This window comes from Botryllus schlosseri, chromosome 13 (assembly GCF_051294905.1).
Source record: "Botryllus schlosseri isolate E-star chromosome 13, Bs_hap1, whole genome shotgun sequence".
NCBI lineage: Eukaryota > Metazoa > Chordata > Ascidiacea > Stolidobranchia > Styelidae > Botryllus > Botryllus schlosseri.
The window spans coordinates 2380871-2403017 of record NC_137248.1 but is presented as its reverse complement, the minus strand read 5'-3'; the positions used below and the strand labels follow the sequence as shown (position 1 = coordinate 2403017).

The 22147-nt window shown below is 40.4% G+C and overlaps 2 protein-coding genes across 4 annotated transcripts in view; one reads left to right on the top strand and one right to left on the bottom strand.

The window, feature by feature from the left end:
- The window catches only part of LOC145454766 (translation initiation factor eIF2 assembly protein-like), a 43530-nt gene that overhangs the window by 6124 nt on the left and 15259 nt on the right, over positions 1 to 22147 (top strand). Inside the window, exons 8-9 of one of the 2 annotated variants that reach the window (XM_080332751.1) lie at positions 269 to 414; positions 2355 to 2428. In XM_080332751.1, the coding sequence (XP_080188877.1) occupies positions 269 to 414; positions 2355 to 2423 (215 nt within the window). In that variant the 3' untranslated portion in view covers positions 2424 to 2428. Of the gene's footprint in view, positions 1 to 268; positions 415 to 2354; positions 3623 to 22147 lie in introns of those variants that run through there. The other variant, XM_080332750.1, reaches the window with a different exon arrangement.
- Positions 4142 to 20194, bottom strand: LOC145454764 (somatostatin receptor type 5-like). 2 transcript variants are annotated; one of them, XM_080332748.1, is made up of 8 exons: positions 20089 to 20194; positions 19694 to 20027; positions 16846 to 17071; positions 12044 to 12250; positions 8275 to 8400; positions 7660 to 7764; positions 7133 to 7331; positions 4142 to 4388 (listed from the first exon to the last, which is right to left on the bottom strand). In XM_080332748.1, exons 2-8 carry the CDS (start codon positions 20023 to 20025, stop codon positions 4261 to 4263), a joined length of 1323 nt encoding a protein of 440 aa, XP_080188874.1. In that variant the 5' UTR covers positions 20026 to 20027; positions 20089 to 20194; the 3' UTR covers positions 4142 to 4260. The 2 variants fall into 2 exon arrangements, with proteins under 2 accessions (XP_080188874.1, XP_080188875.1); XM_080332749.1 differs by having other exon boundaries at positions 7187 to 7331.

Below are 22147 nucleotides of genomic sequence, written 5' to 3'. Positions count from 1 at the left end.
CGCACTTTCAAGTACCAGTACCAATAGACATAATCCCAATAGGGTGGTTTTGCTCTATTACTCTTCGAAATTACAATGAAACGTCGCGTGTGGCCGTCTGAGTCTCGAGTCGTATGACTTGGTTCGAGTCATGCGTAATGACTCGAGTCCAAGTCAAGTCAATACACACATTGACTCGAGTCAAGTCGAGTCATCAGAAAATTGTTGACTTGAGTGTGACTCGAGTCGAGTCATTACAACCCTGTGCTCTAATGAAGACACTTAACAGACGGAGAGATTGTCGGCGCGTTTCGATACACTGGAAAAGACGCGACCATGCAGCCGAGCGAAACTTTGAGCCACAGAATGCCCCAGGACTTCCTGGACCTCACAAGAGGGGAGGACGCGACCAAACTAATCGATTTCCTGAGGATGGTAAAAGATTTTTATTATTACTTGACTAGTTTTGTTGACCTAGTCCCAACTTGAATTTACTTCCACGTGTTACTTTTTAGACGTTGGAATTTGTAAAATAGATAAATAGTCTTATGATTTCCGTCACGTTTATGATTAAAATTGTTATAACAGCTGATCGAGATGGATTCTGTCTCATGGTAACTGTTTTCGAAAATGATACCTTTGAATGGTATTCTCATATTGAAATGATCCCGAATATTTTTGGCTGACATTCGTCAGCAGCTAGTAGAGAATTGGGAAGAACATTGCATATTAACAATCTTATCAGAAAATATGACGTCACCGGCATGTAATTTCGAATAATCGGAGCGAAGAGAGCGTTAGAGTGTTTCCTTCTTCTAGTTCCGGTTCTATTTGCGAATTCTGAAAATTCAGTAGTTCTAGTTCTAGTTACGGATATTAAAAAGCGAGTAGTTCTAGTTCTGGTTCTATTTGCGAATTCTGAAAATTCAGTAGTTCTAGTTCTAGTTACGGATATTAAAAAGCGAGTAGTTCTAGTTCTGGTTCTAGTTGCGGATTTTGAAAATTCAGTAGTTCTAGTTCTAGTTACGGATATTGAAAACCGAGCAGTTCTAGTTCTGGTTCTAGTTGCGGATTTTGAAAATTCAGTAGTTCCAGTTCTAGTTTCATATTTGAAGAAATTATTAGTAGTTGTTATGCATGAATCGAGATACCGCTGTTCTGATGTTTGTGCGGCAGAATCGAAATCTCTCCCGTTTCAAGCTCGAAACCCCGCGCTTTATAAATGTCGATTTTATGTCTGATATTTACGATTAAATACAAATTTATGTGTTGCCTAAGCGAACGAAATCCAGTCCAGTAGGGTTCTTAACATTTAGTGACTCGGGAGCCCCTACGCAAGAGGGGGCAGTTATTTTTCTGAGAACGAGAAGCAGGAAATACGTCGGCGAGCTAAGTCTAAAGGCGGCACTGTATTCTGCGGTGTATTTATTTCAAATGCTGTTAGTTCTAGTTTTAATTGTAGTTGCGGTTTTAAAAAAGTGAGTAGTTCTAGTTCTAGTTGCGAGTTTTAAATATTGAGTAGTTCTAGTTACGCTGGTGAACACAATTTTTGTTGACTTTGTTCTGACAATTGATTTCGACCGACTTTTGGACGCTGAATTAAAAAATCACGTCTGTTTTTCTTTCGCACGTCAAGTTTTTGGGTTAGGCACCCACCACATTGTCTCATAACCCACATAAAAGTACTGTTAAAATTTTGTGTTTATTGTATAAAACGTTTCAAAAACCACAAGCAGTCGAAAGTAAATCAATAGACTCCAATTAAACATTTGCACTGCTTGATGTGGTTGGTTTAAACTGATGTTGCTTATGCCGGACAAATTAAGTGCGAGTTTCAGGGTCCAAATTTACGCTAATAGCTCATAGTTCTGTGGGTTGTCTCGTTTGATACTCGAGCAATAGTCAGCTAACATATGTAAGCTCCGATCTACTCTGGTATCTTACCACCATCATCTTCAGATGCTTGTAGATACTTTCTCCTTGCCCATCGTTGACTACGCCAAGGTTTTCAGGGAAATTATTTAGATTGACCCCTTGGCTATATAACTCATTTGATAAAATTGTGGATTTCTATATGGCATGGAAAAGTAATATGGCTAAATTCGCCTTTGCATATTTTGGGCATATGTCGTGGAGCAAAAACTTGACGTGATAGAAGAAAACCAGCGGCATTTTTGGAATCAGCACGTCAAAATTAGCCCGTATCAAGTGCAAAATTAAAGTCAGCCAATATTTCGTTCAAAATTATTGCGCTAGGTGTTATTGTTACGCTTTGTAGAAATCTGGTAGTTTGCTTTTGATGTTAAGTATTTGGTTTCAGTACTATTAACTTTCTGCAACTTTTGCCATAACTGGGTATCTTTGATTTCGTTTAGAGAATCCAGTCTGACGACGCCGATTCATCCGATGACGAGGAACCGTGGCGACTGCCTTCCGCGAGTTAATCAGAGTGAGCATCGGACTAGTTGTGATGCACGTTTTGACACTTTCGGAAGCGGAGTCCTCTACTCCACCGAGCACCGACTGCACTGTTTTCGGATTTGGGTCGAAGTATTTGCCGCGCTGCTGTGACACTTGTAACGCGAGACTTTATGTCGTGAATCGGAGCGGTACATCCTTACGATTGGTATCGATGTGCTGTCTATAAATTTTGGATGGTACGATACGGCTAATTTGGCTTCCTGACCTCTCGTGATGGGAAGAAAATATCAAAACTCCCAATAATGTCGATCGGTATAGGCTATTAGAGGTGAAAAATGTCAGCAATTTTCATGAAATCACAACACGGTATGGTAGAGTCAGAGATCCTGTAGCTTATTACTCGGGCGATTTTTTTAATCTAAAATACGGAAGATTTGGGCGTAAAAATGAACAATTTGACATCTTGTGACTTTGGACAACTTACTTTTGACAACATTTTGCCCTCGTGTACGTAACTGTTTTGACTTGAAAACTGGCAAATTCTTTAAATGAAAAAACTTTACTCTGACGAAATCTGGGCTTGTGAAGAATTCCAGTAGATGCACCACGCGTTATGGTTGAAATAATTAAAATTTGTTGTAGTACAACGAAAGATACTTTCCCACGTTCTTGGGTGGAAAGTTTCTGTCCTCACTAAGTAGCTTGCTAAGAATGGAGAAAGAACGTTCAACAGCAGTAGTTGTTGGCTGACAACACTGAAGTTGTACGTACGCTGCTGGTGACAAACCGTGTTTCTTCATTCCGACAATGTCGTCTACATCACGATTTTTCATTGTGCGCTTCTTGATATAAGAATCAATGCCTACGGACGCAGTCTTGCTTCAGTTAATGTCAGTTAGTCAATGAGCATAAAATGGGCCGTCTACAACGGTAGACCTATAAAGTAGGCTGCAAGATGTAAAGTGTCAAATGATAATTTTAGCGACAGTGCAAACGATACAAAGGAAATGGAGGTTGCAGATTTTTTTGACCATGTAAACAATTTTGACAATTTTTTTGACCTAACGCTACAATTTTGACAAAATTTTGACTTATTTTGACATGTCATAAAAAATCGCTCTACTTATAGTATACTACAGGTGTATCCTGTCTAGTTTTTTCGCGTCTCCAGGCATAGGTATGGCTGTAAAGCTGTTCAAATAAATGCTGTCAAGTTTTGGAATGCGCCTTGAGCTAGTAGATGCCGTATCTTTTGAGTATATTGGGTTTATCGGCGAAGGTGCTTGTTGAGGTCGAGAAATCAGGGTGCTCGGGCTCTGGTCTGTTGTGCTTGTGCAGACTTGGGCGAATTAGATAATTCTAGTCTAATTTGAGCGAAATGCGGGTAATCTAATTCTAATGTAATTTGTGAAAGGTTTCTTTGCTCTAATACGATTTCTGATCTAATTTGTGAAATGTTTCTATTCGAATTTATGGCTTTACTGAAATTCTACAGAATTGTATAGTGCGTAATCAGCTGATCTTACCGCACATGCATTTGCTATTCTCGTGCTAATGTGAACTAACTAAACTTTTAATTCTAATTTGGAAGAAACTGTAGCTATAATTCTGATTTAATCAAATTCGGGAAAAAACTGCAATTGTAGTTCTAATTCTATTTTGGATAAGCTGAAAATATTCTAGTCACTCAAGTCTGCTGATGTCTATTCGGTCCAATCTGCGTAACTCTCGAGGCGCGCGCAAGTCTGATTCGGTGTATTTTCTCGTGTTACTTGAAAGAAATATTGTGAACGAATGGAATGAGATGAAAGTTTAGGAATGTCCTAGATTCGTGCGGTACGCAGCGCGTTGGTTCCGATCTTAGAGTGGGCTTTCTTCGTTCTCCAACTGGACCACGAGCTTGACGCGGTCGTCGGTGTCTGGCTTTTTGTCGTCGCTTGCGGTGCTGGCGTTGTAGCTTGGCGGATTGCTGTCTCGACAGGGGCCGTCTGTAATCGAAAGAAACTGCTGTGAGGAAGAATTGGTTGCTTCTTGTTGTTGCAGCTTGAGGTGATAGTCCCGCGGAGTAGGATACTGTGGCAGGTTCTTGGACATATGAGCGTGTGACAGTCGGGCATGTGGGTTGTATTTCGGGTTAGGGTTGAATTTAGCATTAGATTACGGTGGGAGTTCGGATACATATATATAATGGTTAATTTCAGGGTTTTGTTTAAGGTTTGGGTTAATTTTTGGATTATAGAACAGTGGTTCCTAAACTTATCATCTTGCGACACAAGCCTCATGCATCGACACGAATGCATTTTAATAAGGGTTACCATATTTTGGAAATCTGAAAAGAGAACCCTTTTTCAAAATGTTCAGAATTCCAAAACCAGAGGAAAATCCAGAATAAAATGGTAAAATTTTCCCACTTATTGCTCGGTTAAAAGGTCAACTTTCCGTCCCAGCTCCAAAAATACAGTTTTTCTCTCATATTATCAGGTGGTTGACTACAAAAAAAGAGGTCAACTTTCCGACCCAAGTGTCCTTCAGTGCTGATTTAATGTATGTAAGTCCATTTTGCCATATATTTAACTAAATTTCGGCGTCCAAGAGGACACTTTCAATAAAGTCAAAAAAGAGGACAAATCCTCTTAAAAGAGGACGTATGGGAATAACCCTAATCTAGGGTTACCATATTTTTGTGAAGCAAATTCCGGACACTGTTTAGCGCCCACTAGCGGATTTTAAAATGAGGTACATATTGAGTGACAATATGACGTCACACTAGCAAAGCATTGTCAAACGACTGTATACAGGAATGGAGTGAAAAACAGGTCATGAATTGGGCCCTCTGTAATGTGAGCTCTGGTGATTGCTACTTGCTATGGTGTGCAATAGATTTCTCCCCTGGCCGGATGAAATCGTCTGGCGGGCCGTGTTTGGCCTGTCGGGATTGTGTTTGACAGCCCTGCTATACTGTTAGGTCGGTGCGGCTATCTCATTGTGTGTTTTCATTTTAATCAGGTCCGAAACAACATTTTTTCCGCCCCTTCCGCCCAAAAAAAAAAGCACTGATATCTAACCCACCATAGGGTAATCGATGTAACTTCTTGCGCAATTACTATATGCATTTGGCTGTGAAATTTTATGAATGAATTCTTCAATAATATTGATTCTTCTATTAGGCTACTATAAAATGCACCAGCAGGTTGCACATCCGGTGATTTCCAACCTTCAATAGTGGCGACCTCATTTCAAACTTTAAAATGTTCCGTGGCCCAGCTAAAAACTTGATAAGCTGATTACTAAAAAAATTCAACTTGCCCAAACTTACTCCCGGCCTAGGACGGTGATTACGTCCAACATCATCGCGATCCCCAGATAAAGATAAACGACCCCAAGATTTGGAACCACTATCTGTGACTTAGCATCCAATCGGCCTTGACCAACTCTAGTATTATACCGTTTGCTCATAATTGCGATTACCATTAGACTTATTTCAGTAAATGATGGTAATTTATATTTATTTTGATTGCATTTTTTGGCGAATGTGGTGCCTGGTGCCCCTACTAATATCAATATACGTTGCATTACCTCGCGCGCAGCGCGAAGAAGAATTTCGAACATCATAAATCTGCTTGGAAAAAATATTGTTTATGTTGATTTACGAAAAACTTTTGAGCCTACTTCAAACTTCAAAATTCCGGACATTTAGGCATATTTTAGAAATTCCTCCCGGACGCAGATTTTTCAGTGAAATTCCGGACATGTCCGGGAAATTCCGGACGTATGGCAACCCTACCCTAATCTTACTACCAGTATGCTACGCATTTATGGGCATGTAGGCTATGAAGGAGAGAGAGATTTCTATGAGACATGTGGAACGCACGCATATACAATTGAGTAATATTTTCATATTGAATCATCAGGGGTATTTTCATTGTATCGCATTTTTGTGGTGTATTGAACTGATAAAATTGCTAATAAACCAATGATGATGGGTAATCGTCAGCAAGTAGCAGAGAATTGAGAAGAACATTGCATATCAACAACCTACCGCCGGGCATGACGGGCTCATTACAGTATGAATTGAATATGTCATTGAACTGGAAACTAGTTTATTACGCACTGGCAACGTCGATCAAACCTGATTTGCCTGACAGTGAAATTTGGGATACTAAAAGAATCACAGTACGAGGACTGAGGAGCCGCAGCCCACATAATCCAACAGATAAACGCACGACAGACCAAAACTAGAACTTGACGGAATGCGAAACGAAAAAAGTTTGCACATTGCACAGCGGACAATAGTGAGGTAGGCCTATATGACACTCAAGTAGCCTACAGTATTAGCTATTTACTATATATGTACGCATCAACCTATCTTATGACTGAGGCTGGTCTGGACTAAGAGTTAATTTATCAACGAGAATTATAGTTTCGATGCTTTGAAACCTTGATCAGCCTTTCGCAACACACAGATGCTACGCACCATAGTGGAAATGACCTGTGAAGACACGAGCATTTTCGCAAAGTGCAATGATAGGTATGTGATGAAGAACCGGCATTGTATTCTTGTTATCGCATAAACGGTACATATTTGAGTTTTCCACATTCATACTGCTGTGACGTCTGACAGAATATTCGAAGTGACTGGAAGCCTAACCGATTCAGTAAGTTACTCGATTTGGCCTATATAGGCCTAGCCCTATCATTTCCAAGTCCTTGCGTAAACCTAGATTTGCCGTACTTTCTGTCGGGAAAGGATAACCGTCTTTCGGTACGGCCTGAGTGCGTTTCGTACCAACTGTCGTCACCGCAGTGGTCGCTGTTGACCGCCAGAAGGAACGCCTCGCCCCTCGCATTCTCGATACCGAACTGCGCACTCTCGTGAATCCTCTCCTGGCTGTGATCGGGCGGTTTCGGAAGAACGAGAGAGTGCCGCAAATCTGAAAGGGTAGTTGATGGCAGTGTTGGATAGCTGGAGAATTGTCAGCTTTTACAAATTAGATTAGAATCACCGAATTCGCAAAAACACGGAAATTGAATTGACTGGGTTCGTTTCGCACTATATAGTATATCGTTCTCATGCAGCCTTCTCATGAAAACCAGAAAATCGATTCGCATTCAAATTTGAGCACAGAAACAGTTACCGACATTTCGCTCAAATCGGCCTGATTAGACAACTGTGCGCTAGACAAGGGCCATGAAAATACAATTATCTTGGCAGCGGAAGCTAGACTTGTGCGATTGTGATTTCAACATCGATCGGCTAACCATTTTCTTCCCTTCCTGTCGAATCTCTTCTTTCATGAACGCGTAAAGAATGGGATTGAGAGCGGAGTTCGCGTAAGCCAGACAGACGGACACAAGGTTTGCTGTCTGAGAAATACAGAAACTTTTGAAACACAACGATGAAGGCTGGTCAAGTGGTCAAACTTGATTGTCTGACTGATTCTATTTACGGTCTAGAGTAGAACGATTGGCCTTTGAGTATCGTTTCTGGGGCAAAAGTACTGCACAGAAGAGATGGAACAATGCTTTTAGCAGGTTAATCAGCGGTGGCCAATTTCGGAATAGCAGGGTGTGTTAACGCAAAATAATCGGAAATACATATGCTACAATTTGGAACAGACTACTACAGACTCTACTATAATTTTCGATTAGCTATAAGATGACAAAAATTGGGTGAAACTAGCGTAACAAGAGTGGCATTATTGCGTGTTGATATAATTATGCCCACATTGGAAACTGATGTAACACTCGGGAATAACTCGGCCCAATCATAATCTGTTTTGTAGTAAGAAAACCATCTCGGATGTAGCAATGGATTGCAATGTTATTATATAGCCTGCCTACTGGTAAGTGGTAACACGGTAAGGACTACCTCACCTGTATGTTAAAGTATCTCCTCAGCTCTTCGTTTTTGAATGTGATTGCCGAGATCACGGTGACGATATGATTAGGAAGCCAGCACACCACGAACAAGCTCATTACCGCCAAGATCGCAGATGTAATCTGGAATCAAAGAAGCAATATCTCTTCAGCATCTGTTTCTTTCTTACGACGGAATACCGTAATGATTTAATTGTTCCGGAACTTGTGCAGATATTTCCAAGTATCAGTGGAGACTTAAATAAATTGCCCCAATGTCATTGTAATAATAATGTCGGCCTTTACCAGTGGTTATTAACCGGGATTGCAGAGTCATAACAGTTTAGGGCAGGGGTTCTCAACCTAGGGGGCGCGCCCCCTTGGGGGGCGCGGGAGGCTCTCAGGGGGGGGGGGCGAGAAATTGACGAAGTCAGTATAGGGGGGGCGCGAGAAATTGACAAAGTCAGTATAAATTGTACGTGTCTGAACATGTGTTTCACATCCATTATGAGAAGACTATTAATGAATATGAAATTTATTCCATATTCAAGAAAGCTTGCAAAATACAAACTCTAGCAGCCGCGCTCAACGGAGTATAGTCTGATTTCAACTTCATTTGAGCAAATTTTTGAAATTCTTTGGAGATATAGAGAGCAATTCCCACGTGTAAGTCATTCATTGCTTCATAGCCTTGACAGTAGCCTAAAGCTTGTCGCGCTGGGTAGCTCATGTTAGTAGCTTGCGAACTGCACTGCCTAAGACAGACTTAGATGCAACATAGGTTGCCCGGTTTCGCCCTCAATTAGGCTATAAATCAACACAATTTAATTATTTTCCAAAACTGATCAAATTTAGCCTGGCAGGACCGAACGACGCCTTGCTCTCTGTACTCACTACCAGCATCAGGATTAGTCTCAGGGTGACCTACCTTGAAATTAATTAATGGATGTCTTGTTCAATGTTTTTTTGTTATTTTCAAACAAGTTTGGAGAAATTTGTCAGCAATGTAAAAGACGCAACAACTGGAATGCAAATTCAAAATTGGCGTAAGCAATACCTTATGTATACTATTAGATCAGGGGTGGGCAACCTGCGGCCAGAAGGGAATTTGAGCGGCCGTCGACGCCTAATTCAATTAGTATGTGTTGGCGGCCGTAGACATGCAAATTGCAATTACGAATTCACTCCCGCATTTTCGAGAGATTTTAATTAATCTTGAAATTTTCTTCGCCCTCCGCGCAATTCAACAAGACTTCATTTTTCGATTTTAATGCAGTAGCGCCCTTCTTAATCTGAGCTAAATGGGAATTGGCAAGAAATAGTAATTCGTTCGCGGCCCTGAAAAATTTTCGCGCTCCGCGCGACAATATGCACCTCCCGGCAACTATTCATAACATTGTTAGTCGCGATTTCGGTGCGTACAATAGGCCATTGTGGAAAGTAGAATAGTCCGGAGTTCACCGGGAATGGATATGGACAGTTTACCATAGGAATTTTGCGTCCAGATCGTTCATTGCGGCTATGCCCCGGAATGCGGCCTTACGCTACATAAGCAATCGAAATGCGGCCATGATTATCAAAAACGTTGCCCACTTCTGTATTAGATGATGTGCTCTTTTTGACATGACGATAAATGCAAGGGGGGTCAGGGGGGCGCGATTTTTTTGACCATCTCCAAGGGGGGCGCGTGTCAAAAAAGGTTGAGAACCACTGGTTTAGGGCATAAAATGGCGGCTATAGCGAGTATGCTTCTCATTTTAACGTAGGCCTACATTCTGTAAAACTAATTGTTTTTTTGGTTTCGTTTCAAATGTGTAATGCAGTTATTCTCTGCATAACTACAGTAGACTATGCGATGATTCATGATACTGGAGCTTGCAAATTTATTATATTTATTCTGCTATTCGAGAGTGGATAGCAGAATACCAATTCCTGTGCTGTAACATGCTGTTTCAATAATTTAGAAGTAACTTTCACCATATCGAAATAACGAATCTAAGGTGATAATAATCACTTGAATCAGGATTAGAAAAATCAATGATTGTAACTTTGAAGTTGAATTAGAAAGAGATGCAACAAATTTTCGGTTCAGCTCATATCAAATCAGAGCTAAGGATGAGAATGGCAAACGACTATGCGCACCAAGCTTGACCCATTTCGCACCATACAGTTCTTCTGTAGCATTTTCAGGAACACCATAAATTAGAATTGAGATGAGAGCATTTAAATATTTCACAAATTAGATTACCGCCATTGCTCTCGAATTAGGGTATTTTGACAACTGGAATATATAGTTGTCCATCTGTCTAAGTCTCACGTGAGATGTGAGAACCGGTCTGTGATTTAGAACGGGGGTTCTAAACCGCCGGTCCGTGGCAAGTTTCGTACCTGTCCGCGAATTATATTAGAATTTTACATCTCAATTCTAAAATGCAAGTAGATGGACGCTTATCCATTAGAGAAATAAAACATCAAATTGTAAATTGATACATGAGTTACGAACGTATTTTCTGCATTATGTCGCAATAGAGCAGTGGTGAAAAGCATCTGAAGGGGGGCCGCGAAGCCGCCCAAGAGAAATGATTTTTCTTGAACTCGGAATGAGTTTAATTTGCGCTGAAACTTCCAAATTTCCAACAACGCCAATAAACACAATTATATCGCGATTTTAAATGTACCAGTTGCGTTGTACCATCCAAACTAGGGTTGCATTTAAAACAAAAATCAATTTAAAACAAACATGTTTAAAACCTGACACATTTTAAAGAAGGCCACTCTCAAGAAGCGCATTTTATGGCAGCCCAAAATTACTCAATTGTAATATTCTCTTGCCTAACATCTGCGACCCGTAGAAAAAAATTGTAAATTGTCTGTCCCTTGAAAATGTGACAAGTTCGAATGGCGTGCGGCCCGCGCTATTGGTTTGTGATCAGATCATGGACCTTTGAGTCAATCTCAAATCAGGTAAAAGATGGTGTTCGACATCAAAATCGCTGACATATGTATAATGCTACTTGCTAACATTGCACATGATTATTTTTGTCAAATTATTAAAATTATTGCCCCGTGAACAGTTTTTTTGCGAAGTCTCGCAACAGTCATAACCTTCCATGACATCAAACTATGCGTCTGACTGTTCTTTTAAATATTTTTTCTTATTACGATGAGGGGCGAGAGAACTTTTTCACTATCATCTAGGAGGGCGTGTCTAAAACACTTAGCGAGCCACTGCTATAGAGAGTTCGTAGTCTACTTTGGACGTATGTCACGATGGGGCAAGTGCTGTTGGAAACTGTTTAAATGTAGCCTACGACTTTTTCCGGACAAGTTATGTGAAAGCGACCGAGACTTTTAAACAAGCTTCGTTAAATTCCGACTGTGCAATTATAGGCGACACTATCCAATACAGTTCTATAGCAGACAGCATGGCATTTCTTTCAAGCTGTTGATTAAGTTAGTGGCCTCGAATATGACGTCGCAAGCTTCGCCTTCCGTAAACTTCAACGGAATCTCGCAATAATAGACACTATGAAAAAGGCACATAAACGAAGTTCCCAACATATCTTTGAGTTGCATACATAATGTCGTAATTACATTCACGCTAGGGTTAATTTTGAAATTTGAAGGCTCACTGGTCCGCGACATTTGTTTTAGAAATTTTACCGGTCCGCAAGTTCGAAAAGGTTGAGAGCCACTGATTTAGAGAATGAGATGGCGTATACATATCAGTGCTATAAAAGTATAAAATGCGTCCAAAACCTATTGCCTCCTCGGAGAATTTCCCTACCTTCTTCTGTTGGTTGGTGACTCGCGATCTGTTCAGATTTGACGATGTCATTCTCTTCTTGAGCTTCATGATAATCATCACGTAGCACGAAGCCATGAACGCGAACGGTACGATGAATCCGAGGGTCACTCGTATGACGTAGTACGCGTGAATGTATTCGTCGGACATGTCCCAAACGCATTGCACAAGACCGCCTGCAGCGCCCGTCTGTAAAAGAAACGGCATTATGTACTGAACCCGGACCATGGACCCAGAGTTGATCAAATGCGAAATATTCAGCTTCTACATTAGCATTTTATACCTGCACATTTTTTCCCAGTTAAGTTAGAATGAGAATTACAGAATTCGGCATTAGAAAAAAATACGAGAATAGCAAATGTCTGTACACCAAGTAGACTTGGACAGCTATAGATATTTCTACTAGATCATGCTACAGAAGAACTGTATAGTGCGAATCGAGTGAAGCTTGATGTGCAGACATTGCTATTCTGATGTTTATGAAAATGAGCTCTGGTTTGATATGAACAGAACTGCATTCAATGTCCAAGTTTTCCCGAATTCAGTAATTCTAATTCTAGTCTAATTTAAAAAAAATGTGTGGCAATAATTCTGATTCTAATTTAATTTCAAAAAAGAATGTGTAATTACAATTCTAATTCCAGTCAAATTTGGAAAAAATGTGTATCTATAATTCTAATTCTGATCTAATTTGTGAAAAGCTGAAAACTTTCTAGTTGCCCAAATCTGCCCCTGACTCTGCCAATGCGTCGGGTCCGATATTTCAGTCATCAACACCCCAAATGTCGCGGTCAGGCTCATCAAATTTTTGGTTGTCCCTGCGATTTCACGATCTGGGCAATTCATGTTCTGATAATAGAACTAATTTCGAAAATTACTCGCAGGCCACTCACTATCTTCTCGCGGGCCAAGTAAGCATGCGACGCAATCTCGAAATTAAGTAGCGCGGTATGCCGCCGTGAGGTGACGCAATACGCATTTATTGAGCCTAAATTCGGGATATCTTACGACCGTATGCCACCTCATTGTTTATAGTTGTATACCCCTGGGAGTTCGGCCCGTGTTACTTCTGTAGCACTGTCGCGGGTTGCGTGCTATTTCTGAATAAAACACACGTAAATTTACGAGATTAGCGCGTCTTTACGTAACCCTCTATCCTGGATAATATAATAAATGATACGTTTTAGCGTCCGCTTATTTATTGTATGCAGATCCGAAATTAAGATATGTACCTCGTATGCGACGAAAAACAATATAATACCTGTTCTACATCACATTAAAGATACTTTGTTATTTTTTCGACCATGACTATTCCATTGACATTTGGTGATCATGCTGTGGGTTGATCACAATATAGAATGTAACAGAGTTTTGGTTGGTGTATTCTGGGTGTATTCTGTCAACAAAAGGAGTTCGTGTACCACCTAAAAATAGCAGTGTTGGGATGACTTGACTTGACTTGACTCGAGTCACTTTGCAAAACTGACTTGACTTGACTTGACTCGGCGCTTCAGAAATGTCAATTGACTCGTGACTCGGAGCAAAATGTACGAGTCAATTTCAAGTCATCAAGTAAACGGTGTCGATAGAATCACTATATCATATGTACGTTCGGACGGCACTTGCGTGGAGTGCAACCAGTCATTCACTGATTGTACGTTTCACTGATCCCCCATTGTTACATCACAACTAAATTGACCGCAAACGAAACGATCACAGCTTATGTTGTCGTAATAGTAATAGATTAATCTAATAATCTCTGTTTCTTAGACGGCTCAGTGCTTACATTACGCAGTTCTCCCCGTTCACCTTTACCACCCATCTTGTATGATATAAATCGAACGAACATAGATTGTGCGTTTACATTCTCGCGGATGTGTAGAGGGGTGTAGTATTACCATATCAATTTGTTTCGACTTCTCGAGGCTTCGTATTCGACCCTCTATTCAGGCTGATAATAACAGACATGTAGCATGTAGCTATACGCAGTTACTCACGTATTTTATTAACAGTTTTACGTGTGCGTGAGCGATACAACGCCTTTTTGCATGTATCTTTAACTTTATATTCGTTATTTGATTAAAACTAAGTGGCCAATTAATACGTCTTCACCCAGGTAGCAAAATGTGATGGCTTTTGCATCATCATATACTTCGAAAATTCAATTTGACTTGAATCGTTACTTGACTCGTGACTTGACTTGACTTGACTCGACTTGACTCGAGTCACCTCCAAAAAACGAGTGACTTGACTTGACTCGAGTCACTTTCGAAAATCGATTGACTTGACTTGACTCGAGTCAAAATGTGCAATGACTCGAGATGACTCGTGACTCGAAGGTAGTGACTTGATCCCAACACTGAAAAATAGTACATTGAACGCTCTCTCTTTCATGCTGGTGACGTCATACTAGTTGCTGACGATTACCCCTGACGAGTGTCAGCCGAAAATATTCGGGTTCATTTCAATATGAATATACTATTCAATTGTATATTGAAGTTCTGTACCTCCAAGAAGCTCTACATATATTAACGCGCGTTGGCGGGCGTCAACATGGAAATTGAATTTACGAATTGGCTTCCAAATTTTTGAGCGATTTTAGTTCAACAAAATTTTCTTCACACGATTCAAGGTGACTTGATTTTTGGGTTTTAATATAGCATTGTCCGTGCAATCTGCGATTCACCGTGTTATTGCAAACCACAGACGAAAATGTTGCTCCTTATAAAGAAGTCGTATGCGGCTCAGGAGGGAAGGTTTTTCCGGTGAGTTTGGGCGATCACAATATATATTTTGACTCCACCGACAATCCTGATAGGACAGTAATATGTTAGGGTCACCATATTTCGGAATCGGGAAAGGAGGGCACTTTTACCAGATCAGAAAAGTTAGTCGATCAAAACTTAAATCAGCCGATTTCGCTATTTTTGCTGAAAAATTTGGTGGGTTGACTAAAAAAAAGGTCGTCACTTTCGATCGAACCACGAATTTACTATTTAGCGTCATTTATGCCCATTTTCACTCGAATCTATCCATCATCTTAGCTGTAAAAGCTGCAAAGTTGGATGAATCGCTAACAAGGAGGACATGTAGGCGTCCTTGGAGGACGTATGGTAACCCAATAACATGTACAACTACCAATATTATCGACAAAATTAATTCATGAAGTTGAAAGAATTTCGCGCACCGACCAGACAGAGAATCCCAATAACTGAATGAACACTGAACAGTGATAGCACTGAATACCACAAGAGATGACCCCGATGTGAAGTCCCCCAGTTGTCAATTTAACATAGAATTAGCATAGAATTTAACAGAGATATTTGACGTCCGGGTGATCCATTGCGACTGTCCGATGGAATGCGGCCGTACTCTATATATGTATGTAATCGAAATGCGGCCGTGAATACCAGAAAGGTTGAACAACCCTACCGTTCACTATACAGTTGTTCAATACATCGATCGCAAGGATTCGCAATTGGTTACGTTAGTTATATAAAAGCTGATGGCTGGTGCGCATATTTATGCGTTTCCCTTTATTTATCTCAACAGCATTCGGTTTGTTACTCTCAGGGGTATTGCCTAGTAGATTTTATGTGTCGTGACTTATTATGGTCGGCGGAATCAAAAGAACTGTTGCAATACGACCATTATCTTCACATTAACGCCAAGAAATATTGACATAATGGTATGGGGTGGCATTAACAATGAAATAAATAATCCGTCCAATAAGCTGTTACTTTAAGTGCAGTATGCGGTACGGACTAACGGCCGTTACTCTGTCAGTGTTAAAAATGTCGTATGCTATGACTTACGTAAATAGATCAAACTAAACCTGGATAACTAGTATATTTTCAGTTTTTCTGTATTGAATTAGAATTAGAATGATAATCACGTTTTTTCCAAATTAAAATTACAATCATACCTAGAGTAATTTTTTAAATCTTATTAGAATTAAAACTACTGAATTTACGAAGATTTGGACATTGAGTGCAGTTCACTTCATACCGAATGGGAGTTCATTCTTATAAGCATGAGAATAGCAAATGTCTGAACACCAAGATTGGCTTGTTTCGCACTATACAGTTCTTCTGGATCACTTTCAGGAAACCAGAAAGTAGATTGATATAAGAGCAAAGAAACATTTCGCAGTTTTGATTAGAATTAGATTACCGGCATCTCAGCCTTCACATTCTAGACAACTATAACTGTGCTGTGCGAGACTGGTCGCTTAAATGCGCGATGACTCGAGCTCGAGTACAAGTCCAGCGAGCAAAAATAGTGACCGAAGTCCAATCGAGTCATTTTCCGTGTTTTGGGAAAATCCGCCAAGTTCATTTACAACAGTAACACGACAAGTCCAAGACTCGAGTCATTACGACCCTGTGTTTTAGTTAGTTCGTTGCTAATTTTCCAACTTCTACCATATCATCAGGTCGGCAAACATATCTTGTACGGCACAATACCTTTTCGAATAATGCCCAATCTAATGTTGAAGTTTTGGAATAAGTACCGTGCCGGTGCAGTTTCTCGCTCGAAGAAAGACGTACTGTACTCAGTTAACCTTTTCCCACCCCATGATGACGTAACACTGGTCTTAGTGAAAAAGTGAGATTGTCGCGAGTGGCGTCGCTAGTGAATATCGTACGTTTGGCCTACGCTTAAAAGGGTTCTAGTTCTAGTTGCCCATTTTGAAAAGTGAGCAGTCCACAGTTGTATAGTTATAGTTGCGCGTTTTGAAAATCAAGTGACTTCTACAAGTCTGAAATCAAAGACCCATTTACCGTTCTCCATACTAATGCCTGGCTCGCCACAAGTACTGCAGACAACCATATGACTCCGCACGCAAAGGTCGCTTTCCGTGGAGTCCGATGGCTGATTGATTTGGTAGCGAACACCACCGCAAAGAATCGATCCATGCCCATCGCCATAACGAAGAATACGCTGGCGTATAAGTTCAGCAGGGTGTTGAAACTTAACAGTTTACAACCCACGATCCCAAATAGCCACCTGAAATATCGATAGGCTATAATACGATATAGCTAATGGCGTGACGCCATATTTTGTGATACGATTGTTGATATACGATGTTGTTTCCAATTCTCTACTAGTTGCTGACGAGTGACAGCCGATAATATTCGGGGTTATTTCAATATGATTTATGAATATACTATTCAACTGCATATAGCAAGTGATATTACGGCAGTAATATGTCACGAAAAACGAAAATTTCATATCCTCAAAACAGAGGTGGTCATTAACGAACCACTTGAACTATTTTATACTTTTATTGCTCACTCAAATGGTTATGCTTTTAGGCTATTTCCGCTCCTGCTTAACAGCTTTTTGAAAAAAAACACAAACTTTTATTACTTCCGATTTTCAAGAGCTTCTTGGTGGTACAGAACTTAAACATACAATCGAATAGTATATTCACGCTGAAATGATCCCGAATATTTCGGCTGACACTCGTCTGGGGTAATCGTCGGTAACTAGTAGAGAATTGGAAATAACATTGTATATCTAGAATCTTTGAAGAGCTTCTTGGAGGTACAGAACTTCAATATACAATTGAATAGTATATTCATATTGAAATAACTCGACTTGCTGACGATTAAAGACGAGTGTCAGCCGAAGATATTCGGGTTTATTTCAATATGAATATACTATTCAATTGTATATCAAGAATCGTATCATGAAATATGACGTCACCAGCATGAAATTTCGAATAAGAGCGAGATAGTCCAACAGATGTTTGCCATTGCCAGAATTTATGGCCTTTGACTGCTCAGCATGCTTGAGAGGATGAGTCAAGGGTGGGCTTTTCCGATTTTAAACAGCTTCTTGAAGGTGCAGAAATTCAATATACAATTGAATAGTATGTACATATTGAATATTTTCGTCGGCAACTAGTAGATAATTGGAAAGAGCATTGTATATCAACGATCGCATCACCAGATATGACATATTTTGGAAAGTAAAAAGCAGTTTTTGGTTATGTTTGCGTCACTCTTGTGTGCGTGAGAGAGAAAGTTCTTCGTCATCGAAAAAAAGAAAAAAACACTTCGAATACTTGATTAAACTACACATATGATTAAAAAAATATTGACCGGTTACAGCAGGGAAATGAAGATCTTTTGAGTGAAATTTCCATGACAACCAGGCGAAATAACCCTGTATATAGCGGTAGCTGAATATATTTCTGAAAATTGCACCTATTCGTGGTGTCATGGATCATTTTGCGTTTGTCTCGAAGATACCTGCAATTTCGAAACTGGCCATCTCAGATTAACTGTCACTCGTTGCCTTGCGCATTTTGAAAATCGATTAGCTTCTATAGAATTCTAAAATCAAAGAATGATTCACCGTTCTCCACACTAACGTCTGACTTTTCCCAAGCACCGCAGACAACCATATGACCAGGGTTGTAATGACTCGAGTCGCGATTTTTTGGTGAGTCAACTTGACTCGAGTCATTTTTCTTCAAATGCGCAAAAGGACTCGACTCGAGTCAATTTTTGTATTAACTCGACTTGAACTCCAGACCACGACTCGGACCACGATCGGACATATTGATCTCGCCTTCCGTCACTTGCCACATGATTTTGTCGCTTGTCATTTTATATTATCCTCTTTTACTTTCATTCAGTGTGCATGCCTCCTTTTACATCGCCGAGGCCTAGGTGGGTGTCTGATTACAAAGACCACTCCAAGTCGTTTCGGCATCTTCCAATCTTTCATTGTATCGCAGTCTTGTGATGTTTTGAAATGATGAAACTTTATGAATAAACTTGAACTCGAGTCATTGTGCATAATGCGATCCAAATCATACGACTCGAGACTAAGGACGGCCAAGACAGACATTTCATTGTAACTTCGAAGGATAGTAAAGTCACCACATTTTTGGTATTTCGTCCATCAGTCCTGATACTTCGAAAATAGGACCAGAAACTGTTAAGACTGGGGATAGAACTGAAAACTGAACAGTGAACATAATAACTTGGACTCGGACTCGACCCTCTACTAACTGACTTGGGCTCGGACTTGACTCGGTGATCAATTGTAAATGACTCGACTTGACTCGAGTCAGTATACTATAAAAGTGAGATTGACTTGACTAGGAACCTCGTGACTTGGTTGCAACCTTGCACGTGACTCCGCACGCCAAGGTCGCATTCCGTGGAGTCCGTTGACGAAATCTAGTTCTTTAAAACTACGTAATTGAGTACTTTTTAGATCATTACTTTGTCCACTTTAGCCGATTGAGTGTATGTAGATTGTGGATTGTCGACAGAATGCTAACAGATAATTTGCACGGACATTTCGACATTTCAAACGATTCAACTAATCGGAATTTCTCTAAATATGATCCTATCCCTTGAACCGATCGCACCAAGCCGGAAGTCAAAGATTAAATATTCCAAATTCTGGGAATCGCGGCTGATTCTAGGAATGCGAGATGGGTGATGGATTGAGTTCCAGAAGCAAACGCGTAATTGATTTGATACTATCTTTGCGGTTCATTGCTCTTCAATGGATCCTTTGGTAGCGATTTTCTAAAATCTTATGCTCATTAATCGAAAATAACAGTGCCTCGCTATTCGAATAAAGAGTCATTGTGCGCATCCCCACCTTTTCCGTAGATATTCCTGAATCGCCCAAAACGGCAGACACCCCACGAAAATGAAGTCAGCCACCGCCAGATTGATCACCAATATATCGTTGACGGACTTTGACGAGCTTCCCTTCATGAGCGACGAGAGGGCGCCGATCACGAGGCCATTTCCCAGCAGACCGACTACACAGATTACAATGTAAATCGAGGGCACAACCCGGGTTTCAAATATTGTCAATTGAAAAGCTCCTGTAATCCCAGCGGAGTCATTTCCAGGTAGTGACGTTGGATTGGCAGTCGTGTAGTTGGTTTCCAAAGCTGGTTGCAAGGTGATTATGTCAGAATTCATCTCTGAAAACGTAATTGTGACTTGCTTTGGCTTAGACCAGTGTTTTCGTAAACATTTACCAACCTGGCGAACCCTTACGTCAGTCCGCAAGCCTTTGGAGAACTCTAAAAGGTCGCCTCGGCACAAAAACTGCAATCTACTATCCGTTACACATCTAATATGGAATGCTGGTGAACAAAATGAACAACAACAACTATGTTAAAAGAGTAAAACCGTTAAAACATGATTTTTACACATAACGAAAAGAGAAAATTAAAATTTTCTGCAAATCAGTATAACTTGTTCTGTATTAGTCCGGTGTATGTCTTGACCTTCGGTGAACCCTGAACACTGGCTCAACGAAATATAGAAATATAGAGCGCAGGTTTGAACCACGGGATTTTGTTCAGGTATCTCGACTATAGGGCAAAATACAGTACCATGGTTGATTCGATTCCAGGTCACATAGTAAGCCTGAAGTCGAGTCGAATATAGTCGATACCCACCTAGTGAGACGCCGTACCGGTAATGTAGGGTTACCATATTTTAAGATGCGAAAAAGGGACACTTTTCAAAAATTCCGAAAGCTATGTTACCGGAAGAGCAGACTGATGAATTTAAAAACTTTTCAAGCAATAGTACTGCGTCGACTAAAAAAAGTATGTCATCAATTTGAGGTTATAAGGAAAATAATCCCAATTAGATATCGAAAGATGTTTTCTAATTCTTAGCCGTGACAATTTCAAAGCGATTTACAGCATGCTTTGCTTTAGTTACGACCACCGAAGCTTCAAGGCTCCCACGGCGGCAAAAAAGTATCGACACTTTCTCGTTTACAAAATAGTGCAGTCACAACGGGCGCATAGTTTCGTTACTTGATAAACCGACTGCCACAGCTCGACTCGATTCAATACAATGGATTCTTGAATCGGTTTCAAGTGATCGAATCGAGACACCCGGTAACTAACTTCTACATGCGTGCATCGTGACAACTCTATTTTCAAACACTCCAGCGTACATACAGTACAGCGCAGGGAAAATGATGTGTTGCGCATTTAATGAAACACCTGCGCTATACTGCAGTAATTGGCATTGATCGTATAAAACGCAACTTCCAGTTAGTTGTATTGTACAGTACTGCATTTCCATACCAAATGATCCAATAATGACTGTATACTATTTACTATATTACTGTGAAAAACGTGCATGTGGGGTAAAAAATTACAGCAATTGTTCAACGGCCGAAGGACTATTTTCACCTGATAAAAGTACTCCACAGAAGAGTAGGAAATTACAAGCCAAAAAGCTTTTAGTTGGGGAGAAAAAATTTCTGTACCATTCTGTTCTACAATACGGGCGCAATTGTCCCGAAGTAGAAGCGACTGGCACGTCCTGATGAGCTAATCGTGGATTGTTAGTGGATTGGTCGACTTTGTTTCACCATAATCACTGAACTTGTGTTGTAACGAACGTAATACTGCTTAGTGTGTTTATAAACTAGCGATATGAATCGCGACCCCTGTGTCCGAATTAGGCGGAGAAATGTCCGAATTAAACGGATACTTTTACTTCGTATTTTTCTGAACGAAGATGTTGTCCGGGTTATCTAGTGTCCGAATTGAGCGGTGTCGACTGTACTTTGGCCATCACAAGCAATATCCTTTGTTGCATCGGAATGATGCACTCCAGACTTACATAACGCCCAAACTAGGCCACCGCGTTATGTAATCACCTAATTAATATTGCATTCCCAACGCGGTAACTTGATGCACGACCCGCTTACAGTCGATCAGTATTATTTTCGCTTATAACTTGATCACCGCTGCACTACAGGAGTATAGAGACTAGTTATTCTTGTGCACGAATTTATGATGAACTTGCAAAACATTTTCATCTTCTCGCATTTTGGCTTAGTCTGACCAAAATGAAGGTATTCGTGGATTTAACCCGCAATCATAACAATACACTATACACCGTATCTTTGCCTGATGAAATATGTATTCTGTTTTGTACGAGCCTGTATTTCCACTACGGGCTACGGCACTGAATGGTTGGCCCGTATAGAGCAGCACCGATACCGGAATAGTCCGAGTCGGTTTTGAAATCGATGTCGAGACGAAGTTTAATCAATATATAGCTGCCG